Source organism: Harpia harpyja, chromosome 1 (assembly GCF_026419915.1).
Source record: "Harpia harpyja isolate bHarHar1 chromosome 1, bHarHar1 primary haplotype, whole genome shotgun sequence".
Taxonomy (NCBI): Eukaryota; Metazoa; Chordata; class Aves; order Accipitriformes; family Accipitridae; genus Harpia; species Harpia harpyja.
In genome coordinates this window covers 67,907,923-67,929,822 of record NC_068940.1, presented here as the reverse complement: position 1 = coordinate 67,929,822, position 21,900 = coordinate 67,907,923, and the positions used below count along the sequence as shown (strand labels likewise).

At 38.8% G+C, this 21,900-nt stretch overlaps 1 protein-coding gene across 1 annotated transcript; it reads left to right on the top strand.

Annotated features, from left to right (window-relative positions):
- The first annotated feature begins 3,909 nt into the window (after positions 1 to 3,909).
- Positions 3,910 to 21,704, top strand: RAB5A (RAB5A, member RAS oncogene family). The gene is made up of 6 exons (XM_052798483.1): positions 3,910 to 4,172; positions 10,341 to 10,591; positions 14,275 to 14,426; positions 15,412 to 15,534; positions 17,396 to 17,489; positions 20,513 to 21,704. The coding sequence occupies exons 2-6, from the start codon at positions 10,429 to 10,431 to the stop codon at positions 20,626 to 20,628; spliced, it is 648 nt and encodes a 215-aa protein (XP_052654443.1). The 5' UTR covers positions 3,910 to 4,172; positions 10,341 to 10,428; the 3' UTR covers positions 20,629 to 21,704.
- The last annotated feature ends 196 nt before the right edge of the window (positions 21,705 to 21,900 follow it).

Below are 21,900 nucleotides of genomic sequence, written 5' to 3'. Positions count from 1 at the left end.
ACACGACGCTGGAGCAGGGGAAGAGTGTGATGAGTCCTCCCCCTGAGGAGGATGAAGCGGCAGAAAATAACGTGTGATGAACTGACCGTAAACCCCATCCCCGTCCCCCTGTGCCGCTGGGGGCTTGGTAGAGAATCCAGGAGTGAAGTTGTGCCCGGGAAGAAGGGAGGGGTGGAGGGAAGGTGTTCTGAGATTTGGTTTTATTTCTCATTACCCTACTCTGGTTGATTTGTAATAAATTGAGTTAATTTTCCCCAAACTGAGTCTGTTTTGCCCGTGACGGTAATTGGTGAGTGATCTCTCCTGTCCTTATCTCGACCCACAAGCTCTTTGTTATATTTTCTCTCCCCTGTCCAGCTGAGAAGGAGGGAGAGTGATAGAACGGCTCTGGTGGGCACCTGGCGTCCAGCCGGGGTTAACCCATCACAAAAGTATTTATTTATTTATTTATTTATTTTAGAAGTATAGAATATCTGATCCCTACATATGGAATGTTACGGTTCTTCTTTTCTGAACGTTGCTGCATTGTGTTCTGTATTTTCTCTCATTCTTCTTGTGTAAACTGAGCATGTGGTTTCACGTTACACCTAACCAAATTTCACTGCCAAACAGGTTGGTCGTTCTTGGGTCTTTGTCTTCTCTAAATTCATACTGCTTTACTTTCATCTGCAACAGATCTAGTAAGTCTGCAGCCACAGATGAGCTGGCTCAGTCAGCTGAGCCACTGCAAACCCATGTCTTTTAGTGAATAATTTTTGCATGACATCAGTGGTTGATCCAACTCACCCTGCAGCTGTAGGGTATCACAACCTACTCAAGAGGTGTAAGCTTGCAGTTGGAAACAGAAATGGACTAGCATCATACCTTCCATCAGTGGCTCTTTATTTGAGTAGATCGAGTGAAACATGAAATGCCAGGTATGACATGAGCATTTAATCTCTAAATTGAATTTAAGTTCAAGTCATTCTAAAGCTTCACAGTGTAGTATTTTCATTTTTTTTTTATCCAAAACTGCCCATGTATGTACTGGGTCTGGCTAGGATGGAGTTAATTTTCTTCATAGCAGCCTGTATGGTGATGTCGTTTGGATTTGTGACTAAAACAGTGTTGATAATGCAGCAATACTTCAGCTACTGCTGAACAGTGCTTGCACAGGGTCAAGGCTTTCTCATTTTCCTCACTTTGTCATTGTCCCCACCCAGAGGGTATGCTGGGAGTGGGCAAGAAACTTGGGAGGGGAACACAGCCAGGACAGCTGAGCCAAATTGATAAAAGGGATATCCCGTATTACATAGCATCATACTCAGCAATAAAAATTGGAGGTAGAGGAAGAAGGAGCTGGCTTCCAAGACGGCTGCTGCTTGGAGACTGGTTGGACATTGCTCTGTTTGTGGGAGGTAGTGAGTGGTTTCCTTCATATTGCCTTTCCCCCCTCCTCTTTCCTTCATCTATTAAACTGTCTTTATCTTGACCCACAAGTTTTCTTGCTTTTGTTCTTCCTATTCTACTCTCTGTCCCGTGGCAGGGAGGTGAGTGAGAGAGCGAGCAAGTGAGCAGCTGCCAGGATGGTTGTGCTGGCTGGTGCTTGGATGTATGCTCATCATGTATGTAGTAAAAACCACCTGTTTATCAGGATTCTGATGTTTTGCTCAGCAAAACCTGCAGTCCAGCTGAACATACTGAAAACAGTCAGAGGGTTACGGCAAATAAGCAGTGCATTAGGGCAGGATTACCTGATTTAAGGGGCAACTCCTACAAATATTCGCAAAAGAAATTTTTACTGCAAGCTTCAGCAAACTCACAGCTTGGAAAACTTGCATACTTTCAAACACATTTCTCTGGAGCTAATCTGGCATTCCACATCACTGGTGAACTCACAAGTCTTTTTCACTTTTTTAAAGTTATATATTGGCCTTACAAAAAGCATTTATGTACGTGATTAACTTTTATTTAGTAAAGCAGAATGGTGAGACCAATCTGCTAACAAGGGAAAAGTACATGGAAAAGAAGAACTGAAGAAGATGAAAAGAAAAAGAACAGTCGGCTTTTATTCCATTCACTTCAGTAGTTTTTAAAGTATTGATATGTCCATACTAGGGAAGGGGAAAAAAGACCAAAAAAAAGGAAAACACAAAAGGAGACAAATATGAAATTTGTTGATTTCCCTCTCATTCTACAAGGCCATCGGCTATAGTATTTTATAAGTAGTGAGATATTTCTAAAGCAGCACTAAAGAGTGGAGACTATAAAAAAAAAAAAGAAAAAGGCCATGGCATGATTGATTATACCTTTCTTTCTGTTCTTGGCATATTCCTAAAGTAGCAGCAACAGGCGAAGATAAACCTGCAATGGCAAGAGTTCTGACTGGACAACTAACACTAAAGTCATATATTTTATGAATGAAAGCCATAATGGAGCCTCCGCTCTGGTATAACACTGACTATTGGCTTTCCCTACCTTAGTTTTTGCTTCAGTTAAATACTTGTGGTTGAACTAAAGCATGTTTTGAGAAGACAGCAACACTGAATCTTGATTCAGTATTTCCAGTGATGGAGTATCTAAACAGTCTCCATTAAATTGTACCAATGATTAAACACCATTATTGATAAACTTATTAAATGTCTTACCAGTTCTGTTATTTCCTTCAAATGCCAACTATTAGACCTTGTTAAATCTGCTAGATTGAAGATAGACAAAACATCACTGTTTTGTTTCTTATACAGCCCTCTTACACTCTGTGACCAAGTGATCCTTACCCTACTCTTACAAGGTCAGCAGATGTTCGCACCTTGCAGCATGAGGCAAGTTTTCCAGTCTTTTCACCATTCTTAAAGGCCATCCCTGGATTATCCTCAAATTTTTCAGCATTCTTCCTCAGTTATTGACATAAAACCAGACACACAGGATCACAAAGACTTCATAAAATACACCCATAATACAGAGAATGCATGATGTTTGTCCAACAATCTCTAGAGCAAGGTGCTACTTAGTATTTGCATGTATTAAGTCAGATTGTTTGTATCCACCTACTAAGCCTTCAAGACTTGTTCTGTGTTAGCAACCTGTTAAGTTTTAGCACTCTCCCAATAATGAGCCCGTCTCTAAGGCTTTTTCAGTGGTTGTTCAATTTCAAAAAAAGGCTAGGCAAATTCCCAACTGTAATTCAGATTTTCCTGTGTAGTTCCTTCTTTCAACTCATTTGACTAATGGCTTTGGAATCTGGTTCTTTTAAAGGATTTAACCAGGCCTTTTCTGTGTGGCACCCAGCTCCCATCCCTGGCACCTCTGTGGCCTCCTCAGGCTGCGCTGCACCCGCAGTCCCTAGAAGACAGGCACGGGAGATGCTTGGTGGCTCTCAGAGACCCTTCTCCGCGGCGTTGAGGAGAAGCGGGAGAGTACGGGACACCCTGCGGGTCAAACGGAGGAAGCTCCCACCCCACTGACCGGCCACCTCTGCAGCGACTACTCTCTCCTCGGGACTTGCCCGGCTACAAAACACAGGCAGCAAACCTGGGGGGGGGGGGAACACACCCCTCCCTCCAGCCCCGCATCGTGCCTGTGCTCCCTCCGGCGGCGGCGGCGGCGACGCGGGGCCCGGGTGCCGCGGTCCGGCCGGGACACCCACCCCGCCTCGCGCCTCTCCCAGAGGGCTCCGCGCGGGCTGGCACGTGGCGATTGTTGCGGGGGGGGGGGGAGAAGGTATGGAAGGGTTTCCAGGCCCCCCGCGTTGCCATGGTAACGGCCGCCCCCCCCCCCCCCCCGGGGGGCCGGGAAGAGGAAACAAAATGAGGCGGAGGAGAAGGTGGGGAAGAAAGGGAGTCACGTGACGCGGGCGAACCGGAAGTGCATGCCGCGTGCGGACCGTGACGTGGCAGCGGCGGCGGAAGTACGTGCGTCCGTGTGTGTGTGTGTGTGTGTGTGTTTTGGTCGGGGCAGAGGCGGCGGCGGAAGTCGGCGGCGGGCTGGGTGAGGCACGGCTGCGCCCCCGCCCCCACCCCTCTCCCGCGCCCCGCCGAGGAGCCGCCTCCCCTCTTCCCCCTCCTCCGCCCACCCTGCCCCGGCTCACCCGCCAGCCCCGACGGACGGACGGACGTCGCTGCGCAGCCGCCGCCCGGCTCCCGCGGCTCCCCCTACTCCCCCTCCTCCGCGCGCGGCCGCCACGGCCCGGCCAGGTGAGGAGGCGGAGGCGGGGCGGGGGGCTCAGCGGCGGCGGCGGCGAGGTGGGTGGGGAGGGGGGCGTCTCTTCGGGCTCCTGCCGGCGGCCGCCGCTCTGGGGGGCGCCGCCGCCGCGGCCTGCGGAAACACTGGGCCGTGGTGCGCGCTGCCGAGGTGGGCAGCTCGGCGTGCGGGGCAGGGAGGCTGGTCTCTCCCTTCCCGTCTCAAAATGGCGCCCCCGATTTTCCCACTTCCCCTTATTCCTGTGCCTGGAAGGGAGCCGCGGGGGAGGGGAGGTGGTGGTGACGGCGGCGACGGGGGTTGGAGGGGCTGGGCCCGGGACTGCGGCGAGAAGGAGAGAGCGGGGATCCTTCCCTGCCTGCGGGCTCTCCGGCAGTGAGTTACTGCTGTCTGGGTCCAGCTACAAGGGCAGGGTTGCCCCCTTCGAGTTGCTTGTGAGGTGTGGAAGGGGAGGTTGGGTGATGGGTCCCTCGCTTTCCCTTTCACTTGCGGCTGGAGGAGGGACACTGAATAAGGTGGGAAGTAAAATACTCTGACAACACGTCGCCATCCGGGGGATCACGACGGGCCTAGTACACTGGGTATGCTCTACGTAAGACTTAATTGGAACTAGACATAAAGCTAGAGTATGGTGGAGGATTAAACCTATGCCCTCTTATGTTTCAGAGGAGAGCTGAATTGTTTAAAAACTATCAAAATGTTCCAAACAATGGGTCATGAAAGGCTACTCTCTCAGCATTTTCGATTTTTTAATTTTTTTTTTCTACTTTATGACTCTTTCAGAGCCTGGGGATGGAAAAGAGAGGCTGAACAGCTAATTAAGCAGCTGAAACTAATCAGCTTCTTCCATGTAAAGTTCATTCTGAGTAAAAACCATGGCATTTTTGTTTTTTCCAATGCGGTAGTGACTTTTCAGAGTTGCAGGCAAGCTAGATTGCATGTGTGTATTGTTACTCTGTAATAAGAAATGTCAGGAAAAAGGTAGATGTTGGCTGAAGTGAGGTGGCTAGAGACAATGACAGTACAGTCATCATTACTTATATTTCCTGTATGATAAATCAGTTTATCTGAAAGCAATTGGTACTATACATCATTCATGTGAGCTTATGAGATTATTATCTTTAATTGGAAGGATATGATTTTTTGCAGTGACTGTGTTGATTCATTTGTTTAACTTACTGTCTCATTATGTTTCAATATAAACTGGCTTATATGTGACAAGCGTTTTGACAGTTGTACATATCACTGTCTTGAAAGCTGCAGTAAGATGCCACGCTAACTCTGCCAAACCTGGAAGGGAAAAACAAAAAACTGGTTAGCAGGAGTGCCTAATAAATAAGGCTTTTTAAGACATTCAAGATAGTCCAGTATAAACAAATTTAAAGTAGATAATGGTTGCAACCTCAGTGTTGTATGATCTGTCTCTGTTCATGGAGTGTGAAAAAGTTTATTAAAAATTACTACAGTAGTAAGCGTGTTCATGGTAGGAAACGCTGTCATTTGCCCTGAAATGTAAAAGTGGTGGAATGTTCGAGTTTTAAATATATTGTGAATTTTTGTTGTGGTCTTTGTATTTGATAATGCACTCTAATCACATTCACTGTAGGAAGTGTTAGCTGTCTTAATCTCTTCAGTAGGCTGGCTTTTGTCACTAGTTTTATTTTGATACTTCTGTATTAGCTTTCTTGTAGTTTAAAATAGGCACTGATCTGAATGCTTACATGACTGTGAACTATGCTGTTAAATTGTGATTTTGTAGGTATTGGCTAGGACTGTTGGTATTTTGTACGCAGACTCAAACATAGTAGAATTTGTGTGGTGACCTATTAAAATACTTATGACTCTTTCATAAATAAAACTCATTAACAAAGACTATTTAGCAGCATATGAATTTCTCTTCTAGAGTGATGAGAATACCCAACATCTGGTAAATTACTTGGTAGGATTAACTGGAGTACTTTCCTAATCATGTGCTCCAAACTTTGTTGTACTGGCTTCTCAGCATGGAGCTGCTGTGCCTTTGGGGGTCTTGGTAAGAACAGTGAAAGTTCCTGCTTACTAGAAGGACCTATGTATCTGCAGTGCCCAAGACTGCAAAATGGGCCTTGCTTTTTAATAATGGAGTTCTCACATTAAACTCCATAAAAGTAAGAAAATCTCCCTCGTTCTTATCCATGTGAAGCCATCCATCTAAGAAACTTCTGTAGTGTTTTCCTCAGAAGGTTTTTGTATAAGTAATTCCATTACGTAACTTCCATACGTATCAGTTTAAGAGCTTGGTTCAAGTCCAACAGTTGTGTACTTGCTTTTGTGTAGATGAATGAAAATGTCTTACCAAGGTTTTCTTTCTTTACATGTTACAAACATATTGAATACAAAGTCTGCTTAGCATACAAAAATGGAGGGGGGGGGTGTTAGCGGGTCTTTTCCTAGAAATTTTCACCAAAGCTAAGGGTAAAAAATAGGTATGGCTGCTAAGCACTTGAAGTAAGTGTTTGGAATTGTCTTGAAAGTGATTTGCCAAAAAGACTTGAATTTGTGGGGTGTGTGTAGGGTACTGAATATAGTATTCCGCTCTTGTGTGGTGGGGTTTTTTTTTAGTTCTCAAGGCTAGTATTTTACAGGTGACTTAAGGAACTGGAGAATGAATGTGACCTGACACTTGGAGAATGCACGGGGTCTGTAGCATTGAAATCTGCTTTTAAATCCTTGTGAGGCCCTATGTTCAGCACACAAATGTGAAAAGAACAGGCCCAAAACGTTCTGTAATGGCTATGTCAAACTGTAGTACTGCTTCTCTTCAGATTAAGAAAATCTGTTCCTTGTTTTTCATGTTTGTATGCTGCCATGTTGTGAACTTACTGAACAGTTTCAATGTCAACTGAAACTTCAAAAGGTGGCGTGATTTCAATATACACTTATAGGAGGTGTTAGTGACTTTTTTAATACATCAAAACACTCTATCAGGTTTTTCAGTCTTGCATATTTTTTTTATCCTGAGCTGTTAAAAAGTGGGCGGTATGACTGTAGTAGGTTTTATTATAAAGTTATTAGATATATTGATGTGACTATTGAATGAATGGTGTTTGAAGTATGTTTCTGGGACTTGCTGGCCTTCCTCTCAGGTAGTGTGATCTCTGTCATCTTGACAGTTACTCTTGTACGCTAGTTACTTTTGTACGTGGTAGCTGAGTGTCTAGAATGATTTGGGGAGGGGGGATGTTGTAAGTGTGTGCTTACACCTGTGTTTACACTACAGCTGTAGTTTTACAGCTTCTGTAACTTGGGCATCTACAAAAATTGAATTAGGTAGGTATTTTTCTTGACAACCTATTTCAGCTTTGGGTTCTGAAGGAGTTTTTCAAGGGATAGTAATTACTGTTTTGTAGGCGATATAAATCTGAATAACTGAAAGCTGTAAATGGCCAGTTGAAACAAGTAAGATGTGATTTAAATCAGTCTTGCCTGTTTTTCTATCATGCCTGCTTTTGCTCTCAATATGGGAAACAGCAAGTGAAAAAGTAGTCATAGCAAGTAACCAGTGTCGTGGGTTGATTTCCTTACTGTGCGTCATCTAGAAGTCACTTGCTCCAAAGAGTACTAACTCACATGGTCATTAGGTATAGTCCTTGAGTCTTTGTTGGTGCTGCAGAGTGTAGAAAAACATGGGAGGAATTAAGATTAAAGGGTTTTAAATTATATCATGGTTATCCAAACACACTAGAATGCTATAGCAAACAGGTGTATTTCATTTTAAAACAGAAATAACTTAATTGTCTTCATTACTTTTCCAAAGGAAAATATAAACAAATGGCTAACCATATTTTGAGCTACCTATATTTTGGCTATTCCTTGCTGCTTTCTCTCTTATAGTATAATTAGGGAGAGATTAACTGTTGTCACTGATCCATTTTTATCCAAATTGCTCCACAACTTCTGAAGCATATTCAGCAGCACATGTGGGGGGGAAGAGTCTTGCCTGAGAACCGATACACCAGCTGTGCATGAATTGTTTTATGCTGTAAGGATAAAAGGTCTGGTACTTTTAAAATAACTGGATCCATTACTGTATTCTAAAATATTCAACCAAAATTAATTTAATGAGTAAGAATTTTAGTATGTAGTTATCATGGTACTTGATAATAATGGTGGTTGGATATGCAGGGGCTTTTTTGCTTCAGAGAAACATTCTTTCACTGTAGTACACTTTCACATGTTTGTAAGAACATATGTCTAAAATTTGATATTGATTAGATCATGTGCAATTAAAAATCTGTTGATTTAAGAATATCATAATAGTCAAACAGGACACAAACTCAGGACAGACAGGGATGAATACAAGCTTGGAATATCCTGCCTGGAAGAAGCTAAATTATTTTGAGAGGTATGGGAAAATGAGCAACATAAGCAGATAGGAGTGCCTTTAAGATGTTGAAAATATTTTTTTCTAAGACCTATATTCAAGTTCTGTTTATACTGAGAAATAATATACCAGTTTTTCAACTGTTACGTTAGAAATCTTAGCATTATTTATTCACTTTCTCATTTATTGCATAGAAATTAGTTTGTAAGGGAGTATCTTAGTGGAGGATGGGATTCTGCTAGAGTGCTAGAAGCACTTTCCAGAAAAGAAGATTCTTCAGGACTTGTGTTGAGTTTACAAAAGGGAGAGTTAGGGAGGAGAATGAAGGATTAGTGTCTGAGCTAGGTGTGTAGCAAACTGGAATGCTCAAGTGCCTGATATGTGCTAAGTGGTTTGAAATGGGAAGATGGCTAAAGACTACTGCTTGGTTTAAAATGTTGTTGCTTTACCATAAGAAGGAGCAAGAAATCATTTGAAAGTAGTAAGTTTGCTTACCTTCTTGCAACATATGTATTAAAGCCATTTTCTGCAGTAGGAGAACATGCTCTAAACTAACTTGCTTGCATTCCAGATGCTAGGAAAGCCGTATCCCCACAAAGTGTGCACAATTCAAGTAATCAACTGGAGTAGGACAAATTTATAGACTGGTTTTTGTTTTGGTTTGGGGTTTTTTGTTTTGGTTTGGATTTTTTTGGTAGCAGAAATACAGAAGCAGGTGTTTCTCTCACTGAGAGCTGAGTGACCATTACTTAGGCATATTTCCGATGGGCTTACTTGGAATTTTGTTTTGGGAACTGGGAGGAAAGAGAATACAGAAAATTATTATGCCAGTCTTTCATACAGCAATGCCTACCTGCAAAAAGATTTAATGTCTACTGTTAAGTGTGTAAAAACATAAATCTTAGGCTCAGAAGTGATACCAGCAGAGTCTAAAGGCTTCCCTGTCCATATAAATAAATAGTGTGATTTTTTTTTTTTAAGGAGTTTGAAAGAAGAGTGGGTAGAGTAAGGAATACACTGTTCATATTTGTTGTTAACGAAGATCTCTGTTGTGAATATTGATCTGCTAGCACATGTGTTAGTATTGGAAGTAGCAATTTATCATCATATGATAGTTCTCTGGTGTCTTGCCCAAAGGGATCTGGAATTCTTACTGGTCAAGACAATCCATTTTTCTACATATGGAAGGCTTTGTGGTTTTGCTTCTTAAAGTACAGTTGTTAACTGGAGAATGTATTAATGATTTGTGCGTCACGATCTTCTGTACTTTTATTTAAGGAAATTGCATTTGATATACATGATAGAAGCGAAGTGATGAAGTATACTTGCAAAGAACTTGATGCGGTGATTGAGTTTTCCCAATTTGCTCAATTTTTTAGCATCCTTTAGTGGTGCTGACTTTGGAATATTGCTTAGCAATAGCAAAATTATGGAAAAAATATTATTTCTTGTAATTTGATATTTTACCAATAATGTGAAAGTCTGAATCCGTTGTGTTATACTTAAATCTTGATATGTTAAGAAATAAGAGACTGAAGTCTTGCAAGAAGAAACATAATTGGGTTTTGATGTCCAAATTTGAAGCTTTAATAGGAGGAGTAGGTACTGAAGAAGATAACTGGTTCATTTGTCATAGATTTTGTCTATAGTTGACATCTTAACAGTAATGGTAGCTGTACTCTGGACTATTGACTTTAGTAAATATTAGGACAAGTTATATGTAATCCATGTTGCATTAGTGAATAAGGTTTTTCTTACTTGTTTTGTAAATCTAATACCACCCACTGTCTTTCACAAACAGGTTGTTACTGGCAGAAGCACCACTGAGATCTGAATCCTGGAACTTGCTTTCAGGAGCTTGAAAAAAAGGACTTCTTTCTAATTTGGGCATGGCTAATCGAGGAGCAACAAGACCCAATGGGCCAAATGCTGGAAATAAAATTTGCCAGTTCAAACTAGTACTTCTAGGAGAGTCTGCAGTTGGCAAATCAAGTTTGGTGCTTCGTTTTGTAAAAGGACAGTTTCATGAGTTTCAAGAAAGTACGATTGGAGGTGAGAAAATTATCCTGTTAATTTGTTTCATGTTGAGTTTATGTTGTCCTTGCCCTTGACAACCTTGAATGTAATGGCACTTTTAGAATGGGTTATTGACAGCAAGGATCAAATCTGAGCCCTATGTCTCTAATTGAGAACTATAACTTTCTAAGCTAGAAGTTGTAGTTGGCACAAGGCTGTAGCAAACATCCATGTCAAGTGGAGAAAGCAAATGTGTGCTTGAACTGCATAGTTTTGAAAACTGGGCTTGATGTTACATTTTGTTTGTGGGTGGATGTGTGGCTATTTTAATTGTGCTGTATGCTTAATGCATGAAATAACTGCTTAATAAGAATTAAGAACTTAGTTTCTATGAAAACAAAGTGCTGCATTATCAGAAAAGGTTGTGTTGTCATTTATGCATCCTGACTTTGCTTTTGATTTGGGAGAACTTGCTACATTTGTGGATATACCTTTCTTTGTTAGTAATCACAGAATTTAATGTGCTGGTTTTACATTTTGTGACTTCAAACAGAACAGGTGCTGGCTACTAGAATTAAAAAAAAAATCTGTTTAACTGTGAACAGATTTTTATCCCACCCCCCTGACAGATTTCTTCTGTTATATTGTATGTTGAAGTTGCTTGTTCTTTGAGCTGTATTTGTTCTTGGATAAATTTAGACTTATCCTAAAACTACCCAACGGCATACAAACTTAAACAAATATATGGATTGATAAATATTCTCCAATAGTCCCTGTTGCTGCTTGCATGAATCAGTCTGTTTCATTGTAGTATTTATGTGAAGCTCTTTCTGTAGTCTGTGTGTGTCTTTACACATGAACAGTTGTTGAAATGTAAGCAATCTACAAAGTTTACAAAATCAATACAAGCTGAATTTCATTGCATCATTTTTTTACCCTATTTCTAGCTGTTACATGTATTTATTTTGTGTATCTGTCAGCATAAATAGAGAACCACTTTTTTCCTCCTTTAGCAGTCTTACTAGTGCTTGCTTTTGGCTTTGTGTGTTTTATAATGGCTTTAGGATAAGTGTTAGTGTGAAAGGTTTCTGTATTATCTCATACAGCTATGTGGTAATATGATCTATAGTGAATTAACTTCCCAATATCAACATGGTTTTTAGTTAAAAAAACACTGTTAAAATGAAGTGAAATTCATTGTTCAATTTCAGTGATCTCCAATTCATTTAACCTCCTTTTTGTTTTTTCTTGTTTTAGTGTCTGGGTAGAACTAGGGATAACCCACACCCTGTTACACTGTTTAAAATCTATACAAAGGTTAAACAAGAGCTTAAGTTCAAGTTCTGATGTATAGAGTTTAATGTAATCTCTGTATTAACTTGCATCTCTTTTCTCTATAAAATAGAAATAAGGAAATGCCATATAATACAACTGAGAGAGATGAAACGTAGCAATGCTGGGATTCAGAAAGTTTTCTGTAGAGAAAGCTGTCTAACTCTGTAGCTTGTAGTTGTCTAAAGCATAATTTTCTTTGTATACAGAAGGGCCTTTTAACAAAGAGAGGCTTATGTGCATTGTGAATCTGAATAAAAAAATCTGAAAGACAGTGCAGTTAAAGGCAGACATGTTGGATGGTGGTGGTGTGTTTGATAACTAGACTTTGCCACTTCAGACTAGTGTAGCAATGCCTGTTATTTGCTTAAGACAAAAGTATGGTTGTTAAGGATGATAGGCTTCCAGATAATTAACACAGCTGATTAATTGTCAATTACTATGGCCTTGCAAGATAGAAGAAAGTTACCTTGTTTGCAGAAGCAAAATGCCACAGGCATTTTGTGGTGGTTGAAATGTTCCTTTCAACAAAAACAAGAGGATGTCATAGAATAAAACCCTTGTTTTAATTCTCTTCCTGAGTACATCCCTTCATTTATGAAGTGTAGGTACATTATTCTGTTGAAGAGAATAATGTCTGTAAGAACTTCAAATTCCACTTGTTTAACGTCTTGTCTCTGCCTTGGAGAAATAGAATGTTGAGCTGGTTCTGAGGAGGAAGCCCTTAGTCTGATGCAGGATGTATGTTTTGGGTTTTTTTATTTTGGTTCTGGGCTGCTTAGGGAGCTACCAAGAGGAGCCTGTTTTACCAGTGCTTGGATATTTAGCATTTAGAGAGATTTATGGTGCTTTAACATTGGAACATCAAAGCCTTTACCTTCTCCAACCCGCCTGCTCATCTGTGATGGATGCTAATACCCCTGAAACAGGAACACTTGACCACTTAACTAGTCAGCTTCTGTATGGTAGTTACGGTGTCCTTTATAAAGCAAGATTGACTTGCTTTTGGTTTACTGTAATAAGTTGAGTTGAAAGTTGCAGCAGTTTTGGAATGATTCATAAGCTATGATGTCTTGGGAGTATGTGGGACAGGGTAACATCCCAGCTATGCAAGGGTTATGGGTCAGTGCCTCTTCAGACATTTGATTTAAATCGGCCACAGTCTGGCAGTATGCTTAGTGATGAGAGACCCCAGTTCAGCCAACTAGGGGGCTTCCCTTAGTGTTTCATCAAGCAGAAGGTCTTAAAATATTTTTTTTGTTGTTTGTTTGTGGAGGGAGCAAGGGCAAGCCAGTCCACAGTATTTCACTGTGTGGCTGGAAAAACAACTCCAAGCATTTATGCTGGAATTGCTCAAACTTTCATCTAAATTCTTGGAATTATTGCATTTTCTGTTGTGTATGTACTATAACTGGGCAAACAAAGCAGGTAATCAAGACAGCCTGTCAGACCACTGTAATAGCTGTGTGCTTATTTTTAAACTTCTAAAGCTAAGGTAGAAAAGATGGCTGAGTTAAAACTCAAAGGGTTAAGGGAACCCAGTACAAGGAAATCTTGCTTTTCAGTGTTTTTTTTCCCCAAGAAATTCTTGAGATTCTAGCTTAGTTTTGTAATATGGGTTTCTATATTGTGTGGGTACTCACCTCCCTATTTCTAATATGTACCTTAATCTGAATGGAAAATCTTTACTAGGAGTAACAGTTTGAATTCTTGGAATAAGTGACTTAACTGTTTTCTGTAATTAGAAGACCATGGTTTATGGTAATGCATTCAGCTGTAGTGGCAATGGATGCAAGCTTCCCTGAAACTGCAGGCTGTCAAAATTATGCTGAAATAAATTCTTGAGATCACTTGCAAAGTCAAAAATATGGCTGCTTTAAAAACAAGAACTTTTGAGAAGTGATTCTTTCTTCCATACCCATTAGCTAATGTGGAGTTGTCAGGAGCTGAAAATCAAGGCTTTAAAATACTATTCAAGTAATGTAAATGTGTAGAACTGTAAATATCTCAACTGTGGGATTATAGCATGATGGGATGCTGTTACTGGTACTCTGTATAGTCTGTTGAAGCAGGAAGAAGTGTTTCTAGAAGACTTAAGAGAAGGTTTGTGGTTACTCAGATTCACTACTAAAAAAGAAGGTGGGGGGGATTCTTTCCAATTATTGCTTTGTTATGTCCTTAACTTGAGGAAAGACTGGTTGTTTAAATAACTGTTCTGTGTTGATCAGAGTTATGGTCTATCAGTTAATGCTTGCTTCAAACCTGCTATATTTTAATAATAGGCTTGAATTGCTTATGGAAATATTTGCATCTCTGTGAACATAATTTTATAAGAATATAGAGATACAAGCAGACTTCTGGTTTCAGCACCTCTATCTTTTTTGTAGCTGCTTTTCTAACCCAGACTGTATGTCTTGACGATACAACAGTAAAATTTGAAATCTGGGATACTGCTGGGCAAGAGCGGTACCACAGTTTAGCACCCATGTACTACAGAGGAGCGCAAGCAGCTATAGTGGTATACGACATCACAAATGAGGTAAGTACTATATTAGGGAGGCACAAGGGGGATTTGGAAGTTAGCAGTCTTGCATCAATCTTTCTTAATTTTTCTCACTGATTTGTGTGAATCAATTCATTGTTTCGTAGAATCAGAGAATGGTTTGCGTTGGAAGGGGCCTTTAAAGGTCATCTGGTCTAACCCCCCTGCCATGGGCAGTGACGTCTTTCACTGGATCAGGCTGCTTATTTCATGTTGGACTATGTAATGTTAAATTGTGTCTGTAAACTTTTCTTGCCAAAAGACCATTTCTAGTTTTTTTTTATTGTATTAAAGAGAGAAAGAAAGCAAATTCTGTTGTGGAAGTGTTTCAAACCCACCTTTAAATCAGTTCACCAGAATTGAGGTGTTACTCTCACCACATTCGTGGTGGCACTTTATTTCTGATTGTGAAAGACATTATTTTTAATATTGTATTATTGCAAGTTACAGGTAAGGATTGGAAAGGCAGCATAAGCCATTGAGACCAAACCCTAAGGTTATGTGATTTCTTTTTATTTGAGCTTAGATCAGAGAAGCTTCACTTGTTTTTGGTAAAATGAGACTTAAAAACCAAAACCCTCAAAAAAACCAGAAGCCCTGTACCATAATGAACAGTGCTCAGTAATTAGAAAGTGTTTTGAGACCCTTTCAATATAGCTGTTCATAAACTTGATTCTTCTAGAAGAGAAATTAAAATTCCTATTTTCTCTCTCAACCACTTCTCTTTCCTTACTCTGTCAACATAAAGATCTTGCTATCTTTATTTACTTTTTCAGCATTATCCCAACTAAGCATATTTGAGAACTAAGGTAGGAATGTTTCCTTTTAAAAAGCTCAGTTGGTAAGTTGGAGTGTGCCTTTGGACAAAGGTAGCAGCCTTGCATTGGTCTTTTGCTTGAAGTATAGATAACAGAGATTGGGATAATAGGTGAGTACAAAAGGATGACAAAACTCAGTTGCATCACTCTGCAATCATTAACAGGAATCCTTTGCCAGAGCGAAAAATTGGGTCAAAGAACTTCAGCGACAAGCAAGTCCTAACATTGTAATAGCTTTAGCAGGAAACAAAGCTGATCTAGCTAACAAAAGAGCTGTGGATTTCCAGGTATGTACATAATTTCTGTATATTTCTTGAAATAGAAAGTAAATAAACGTAGGAGGAGCTTATATGCACAGCCTAGCTAGTTGTTATAGAGGTCATGCTGTTAAATATAAACGTCAGCTGAGACAAATTATATATGCTACTGAAAATATCTATTTCTGTACAAGTGATATGTAGCAATAGACTTTTTTGAAGAATTAAGTTTGACTTTGAGGAATAACTAATTTATTTGCATATTTTTAAGGCTAATTGCAATTCTGTTCTTTGGTGTGGCCTCTTGTCTTCTACCCAAAATTACCAGTAACTAGAGTTTCAATGGGTGAGCTAGTAGTAGCTCTCAGTGCAAACCATTCTCTCTGACTTGTCAGCAGGAGAATTTTGATTATCATATGATAAAAAGCTGATTGATGTGCTTAACTTGCTTAGGCCATACTGTTGAAGCAGTGTGCAAGTTTTAATTGTGGTTTTCATGGCATTCTTTTTAGTTTAGTGGATGTATCTGTGCTCTCACTGCTATATTTTATCTTCTAGAAAGTTTAACCAAGTCATCAGAAAATAGCTGCCAAAGCATGTAAAACTTACTGCAGGTGGTTCTGATCCATTCATGATTGATTGAATTTGAATTAAGATCATATTTATTAGTCATTAATTCTCTGAATGGTTTTAATTGGTATTTGGTGTCACTGTGTGAGATACTGCTGTGTATAGTAATGAATTCTTTTGTAACTGTAGGAGTCGGACCATGAAGGTTAGCAGTGTGGTTTAGGTATTTTTCTGCCAGAATTCAACAATGCGGTTTTCTAATTTTGTATTTACGTGTCAATGGTAACATAAAGCTGTGTGGCAGAAGACCTTTGTGCTTTGTAAAAAATTGTGGTATTTCACAAAAATTTCATACATGTGTGCAATCAAAAACTTAATCAAATTTAATTACCAAAGTAGAACTACCATTACTATTTTTTGTACAATTACAATCTTAATATTTTTCAAATGTTCGTTCTTTTGTTAATGTGGATTTATGGGCTCCTCACAGGCTTGACAATCCTTTCTCATGGCAAAGCACATTTTAGATGTCTAGGTATTTGTTCATGTGTTATTTCAGATATACTTACATAGATACTAGCAGATGTCACTTAAATGAATATAGAATGCTGTAGATTTTTTCCATCATAGGTATTCTGTAGTTTGGCTTTTTGCAGATTTCCTATTGAATGCAATGGCAGTTACACAAGCATAAGCTGGGGATTGTCAGCTGAATTGGCTAACAGGAAGTGGCAAAAATAGGAAACTTCTTATAAACAGTGTATTCAGATCAAAGTTCAGCCTGAAAAAGGAGATAATGTGGCAAGATACTTAATACTGTATTTGTTTTATAATTGTGAATTTCTGTCAGGATAATGAAACTGTTCTGATACATCTGCCTCAATGATTGAAAGATTCAAGATAGTTCACAAGCTGCCTTCTTTCCAGGGTAATAATAGACTTTCTGACATTTGATGGCACTTTCTGGAGCTTATTCGTTCTTGCTATCACAGCTAGTGTTCTGGATCAGGGTTGACTTTTTAATAAATATTTTTATTTATTATTTAGTTTTGTCTGAGATTTTTCCATCTGGATATTTTTAAGATGAGTAGGGATTTTTAAGATTGCAGTTCTAAATGTTTAACTGCATGATGGAATTGTAACTTCTTCATAGCTGATGAATAACACATTGTCACATGGCTGTCTAAACAAATTTTCTTTCTTTCAAAATGGTATAGAAATTGTTCCTTAGTAGCAATAAAAGTAGAATGTGTAATGATTATGTGATTTTTTTTTTTCTTTTCTTTTTAATCAAGTAATGCATTCTTATGTTAACTTACAGGAAGCACAGGCTTATGCAGATGACAACAGCTTATTGTTCATGGAGACGTCTGCCAAAACATCTATGAATGTAAATGAAATATTCATGGCAATTGGTGAGTTTATGAACAAACTGAGAATTTAAGGGAATTGTTTTCATGAGATACATATCATCACAATCTTCCGAACCCAAGATCTTTTGTTTTTCACCTAAATTATTTCTGGCAGTGAAGTTTCCTTAGGCCCTTTCAGATCCTTTTTGATGTTCAGAAGTCACATAAACTTACTTGAAGCACAGTTGCACAGGTCTTCTGTCAAGCACCAAAACACTTGGGTTAACTTGGAATAGCTAAGCTAGGTTGCTTTTGAAGTCTGTCAGCAAGCTCCGTGTACCTGTTTTGATTCCATGATGAAAACTTGCACTGCTTTAAGTTCAAGCAAAATTAAGCTTTAGTTGTTATATACAAAAAAACACCTTTCCCATGGTATAGGTAACTATGAAAAGCTTTATACAGCTTTTCTTAATTGTAAGATGTACTTGACATTTTTTGATCAAATTAGTGTAACAATGTAAGTGAAAGTGTATACCTGTGTGCCTTTTGATGGTATGTTGTTTGCAGCAGATTCCACACTGCCTTGGATAGGTGCAGAACCTGCAATAACGTACCTCTTATGAGACAGCCGTAATTGAAGCTGGAAACATTTCAAAATGGGAGAATGATAATAGGCTTGCTTAAAAAAAAAAAAAGTCAAGTAGTCATTTTTGTCTAAGCAAAATATTTGCTAAATACACTTCTGTGTTAAAATTTTGCTTGAATTCCAAATGCAGCTATCTGAAATCCGGAAGTTGTGCCAAAGATGACAATGTGCGCTTAAATTCAATGTCCAAGTATAAGTAAAGGACACTTCATGTGAAAAGTAAATTTACTAATACATTTTTAGGCCTAACATAATCTTAGGGATTTCTGTAAAGATGCTAACATGTAATAGTAAGTATAAATTACTAAGAAATTTTGTGAATTCCATTGATAGACACAAAATTGTATTTCATTGTTAATCAAATTTTAAAAGTGAAGGAAAAAGAAAGCATGTGTTTTTAGGCTGGTCACCAACCTATTTAGTAATAACCTTAATCACAGTAGTGGCTCTGCTACTGGGGTATAGTAATGTATACTGTCAAATAACCTTATTAAATCTGTTTCATGTTTTGCACTACAGTGACCTCTCCATCCCACTTCTTTTTGTGAAAAATAGCATTGCTATCAAAATTAAATGTTTCTAAAGAGCTCTTATCTTCTGCTTTCCAAGTCAGTAAAGCAGAAAGTAATTTGTGGGGTGGTTCAAACTTTGAGCAGATGCAAGTTAAATTATCACTATAGCAACACTTTATAACAAGTATTTGCTTCATATTAACTATAAATACTTGGGGAGGGGGGGAACAACACATAACTGTATGAGTAGAAAGTATATTTTTCTCATAAATGCTCTAGATAGGCCTGCATTTAATGGTACAGAAATGTTCAATTACACTGTTCTGGTGAAATTTTAAAATTAATTTGTTTAAAGATGCAGTTTGCATGTTGTTTAAAAAAAAAAAGGAAAGAAAATTAATCCCCAAAATCTGATAATATTTTTGGTAATTTGTTATATCAACAATAGTTCTTACCTCTCCATATTTTAATGAAGTATACAAAGTAAACTTGAGAAAACAATGCCCAGTCAGTACCTAGGTATTTTGTCTGCAAGATTGGTTGTCCATGTGAGTATTCTTTCACATTGATGAGCAAAATTCAGCTTTGTCAGTGCATCAGAACAAGATCTGTGCAGCAGTGGACCCTGAAAGGAAATCTTGACAAGGCTATAAGTATTGCATGGAACTTGGAATGGCCTTTTGCACAACACGGATGCAGTTCTTAGGACCATGTGTAAATATGGTCTTCAAAAATGGGAAAAAAAGAAAAATGAGAACATGGACAGAATTGAGGGATGCAAACTACAGCTGCTTGTAAATTGACTGCTTCAGAGCTCAGTCAGAGCTTCCAGTTAAAAAAAAATCATGTTAATTTACAGTTCTAGAATGTATCTAGAATCCAAAACAACAGTGCTCTGACAGCATTTTTCTGCTGGTGCTTTGTCCCTTTGTACTGTCTCAACAGCTTAATACCATGTCAACTCTTGGGTTCTATCACAGAATCGTAGAGCAGCCCAAGTTGGAAAGGACCTCAATAGATGGTCTGGTCTAACCTTTTGTGGGAAAGGGAGCCTAGATGAGATTACCTAGCACCCTGAGATTATCTAGCATCACAACACATCTTGTTGATGTGTACTCTGCTGGGTTTCTGGCTGTTATACTTGCATTTCATTCCTTTTAGGAAAAAAGCTGGTCAAAGTAATTACTTTGGAGTTGAAGCATGCAGCCAAACTGTAGAACAGGGATGGTTGTTGGGTCCTGGTAACATGGGCAAGATGGCCCCATGGAAGTCCTTTTACATAGAACTTGGTGTTCTCTCCATCAGAATATTGCTAAGATGAGCTACTGCTCAGAAGGGTAACATTTGTTACCCTTATCTTTTACGTCAGGACTGAGGAGGTACCCTGGAGCTACAAGGACAACAAAGAAATTATCACTGTCAATTGACTCGTCAGAGCTGGAGAGAAGAGAGAGCTTGCAAAAAAGAGGAGACTTGATCTAGTGCTGAGGGCTACTTTATATGTTGTATGCAAAAACTTACTCTGGCTAGATAGCTGGGCAGTAGTTTGACGCATTTCTTTCTGTGTTTTGTGCCTTTTCAGTCTTTCTGTATCTTTTAGCACTAACATCCTGATCTTAAAGCCTGTTCTGTGTAGGTGGATTCCCACAAGAGCCATCATTTACTGGCATAGCATACCAGTGCAGATAAATTTTACTGCTCAAGTTGCTAATGCATTTCACTCTTGAAAATCATAGATAAGGTAGTTAATCATTAAGAAGTTAAGTGTCTTAACTTCTTTTATTACCAAGGCACTGAATCAAATCAGATTTTATAGTGATTATATTGATATGCTTATAGAGTAATAAAGTGTTGACTGTTTGTGTACTCAGGTGATTTAATCTTAGTACAATCTCAGTTTTAACTCTTATTTCTTGTTGATTTTATAGCAAAAAAATTGCCCAAGAATGAACCACAGAATGCAGGAGCGAACTCTGCCAGAGGAAGAGGAGTAGACCTTACTGAACCCACGCAACCAACCAAGAGTCAATGTTGTAGTAACTAAAACATCAATTGCTTTAAACTGTTCTGAATATTCTTCTGCTTCCTAACTGTTAATAACCATGGAATTGGAGTGCTTAACCTGGCCCAGTACAGCTTCCAAACAGCGAAGAGACTTACAATAGTCAAGTTCATGATACAGATTTTTCTTTTGACCTAAAATTTTAACATGCATGTATCCACGACTGGCTATAATGTTTCAGCAGTAGAGGAGAGATGGAATCGGAATAAACTTCCTTCAGTTGAAAGGTTTTAAAAATCACTTACCATTAGGGGTGTAGAAGAACTACTTTCCGTGGACCTAATTGGCCAGTTCCTGTAGCCTCAATACTGATTACTGTTATAATAAATAGAGTTGGGACTTTTCATAATTCTCAGTTGTGCTTTAAAACCTTTTTAGAAACAGGGTCTAAAAATTACTTAAACTTATTCACAGTATTGATGCAACCAGTTGTTTCTGCAGGTATCTACTGTTTAGTTATACATTCCATAGTTAATAATTTAATTACAAATAATACTTGCATTAACAATTTTAAGACCCCTATGCTTGCAGGAAAGTGGAGTTTTAGTTGGTACACTGTATGTAAATTATATCAACCCAGTTAGTTATCTAAAGGAATTAGTGATAAATCAAGTTTAACTTCATTTCTAATCTGTTCAGAGGGTACAGACCAGTAAATTCAACTTTACAATTTAGGATCTTTTTTTTTTTCCTCTACAAACTGTAAGAGCTCTTCAAGTAAAACCACAACAAACTTGGTGTCTGTGACTTCTTTCTTGTTTTTGATCATTGCTGGCCATTACAGTTTGTTTTTCCCCTAAGGAAAATAATAGTGCACTAACGATTATGTACATCCAACTTGATTTTAAATTTGGATATTAATGTACTGTAAATAGGTACTCTGCATTGTAGTCTACATTTGTTTAATACTTTCTGTAATATTTAAGAGTTGCTTAAAGGTATACAGAATGTACAGTTACTTAAAGCTAACTTTTTTTCCTCTCTAATCAAAGGGGGTTCTAAGTTCTTCCTTTATGGCTAGAACAGTACTAAATGATGCTCCTGTATCTGTAACATAAGTACTGCTGTCTGTCAGTAATGAACTTTGCAACTTTGTTTTCCAAAGTACATTTTATTTTGATCTGTCCAGTATATTGCACTAATTCTTTTAGTTATTTTCATTATATGAAATCTACCAAGTGTGTCAGAAGAGATGAATTAGTCTATTTAAATGTTGAACTGATAGCAGAAACTTACTCATGCAGATTTTAAATT

Excerpts from the sequence above, each read along its gene's own strand:
- RAB5A (XM_052798483.1), top strand. The coding sequence starts at position 10,429 with ATGGCTAATCGAGGAGCAACAAGACCCAATGGGCCAAATGCTGGAAAT. Across the intron at positions 14,427-15,411 it reads TATACGACATCACAAATGAG|GAATCCTTTGCCAGAGCGAA; the intron begins GTAAGTACTATA and ends AATCATTAACAG. Across the intron at positions 17,490-20,512 it reads TGAAATATTCATGGCAATTG|CAAAAAAATTGCCCAAGAAT; the intron begins GTGAGTTTATGA and ends TTGATTTTATAG.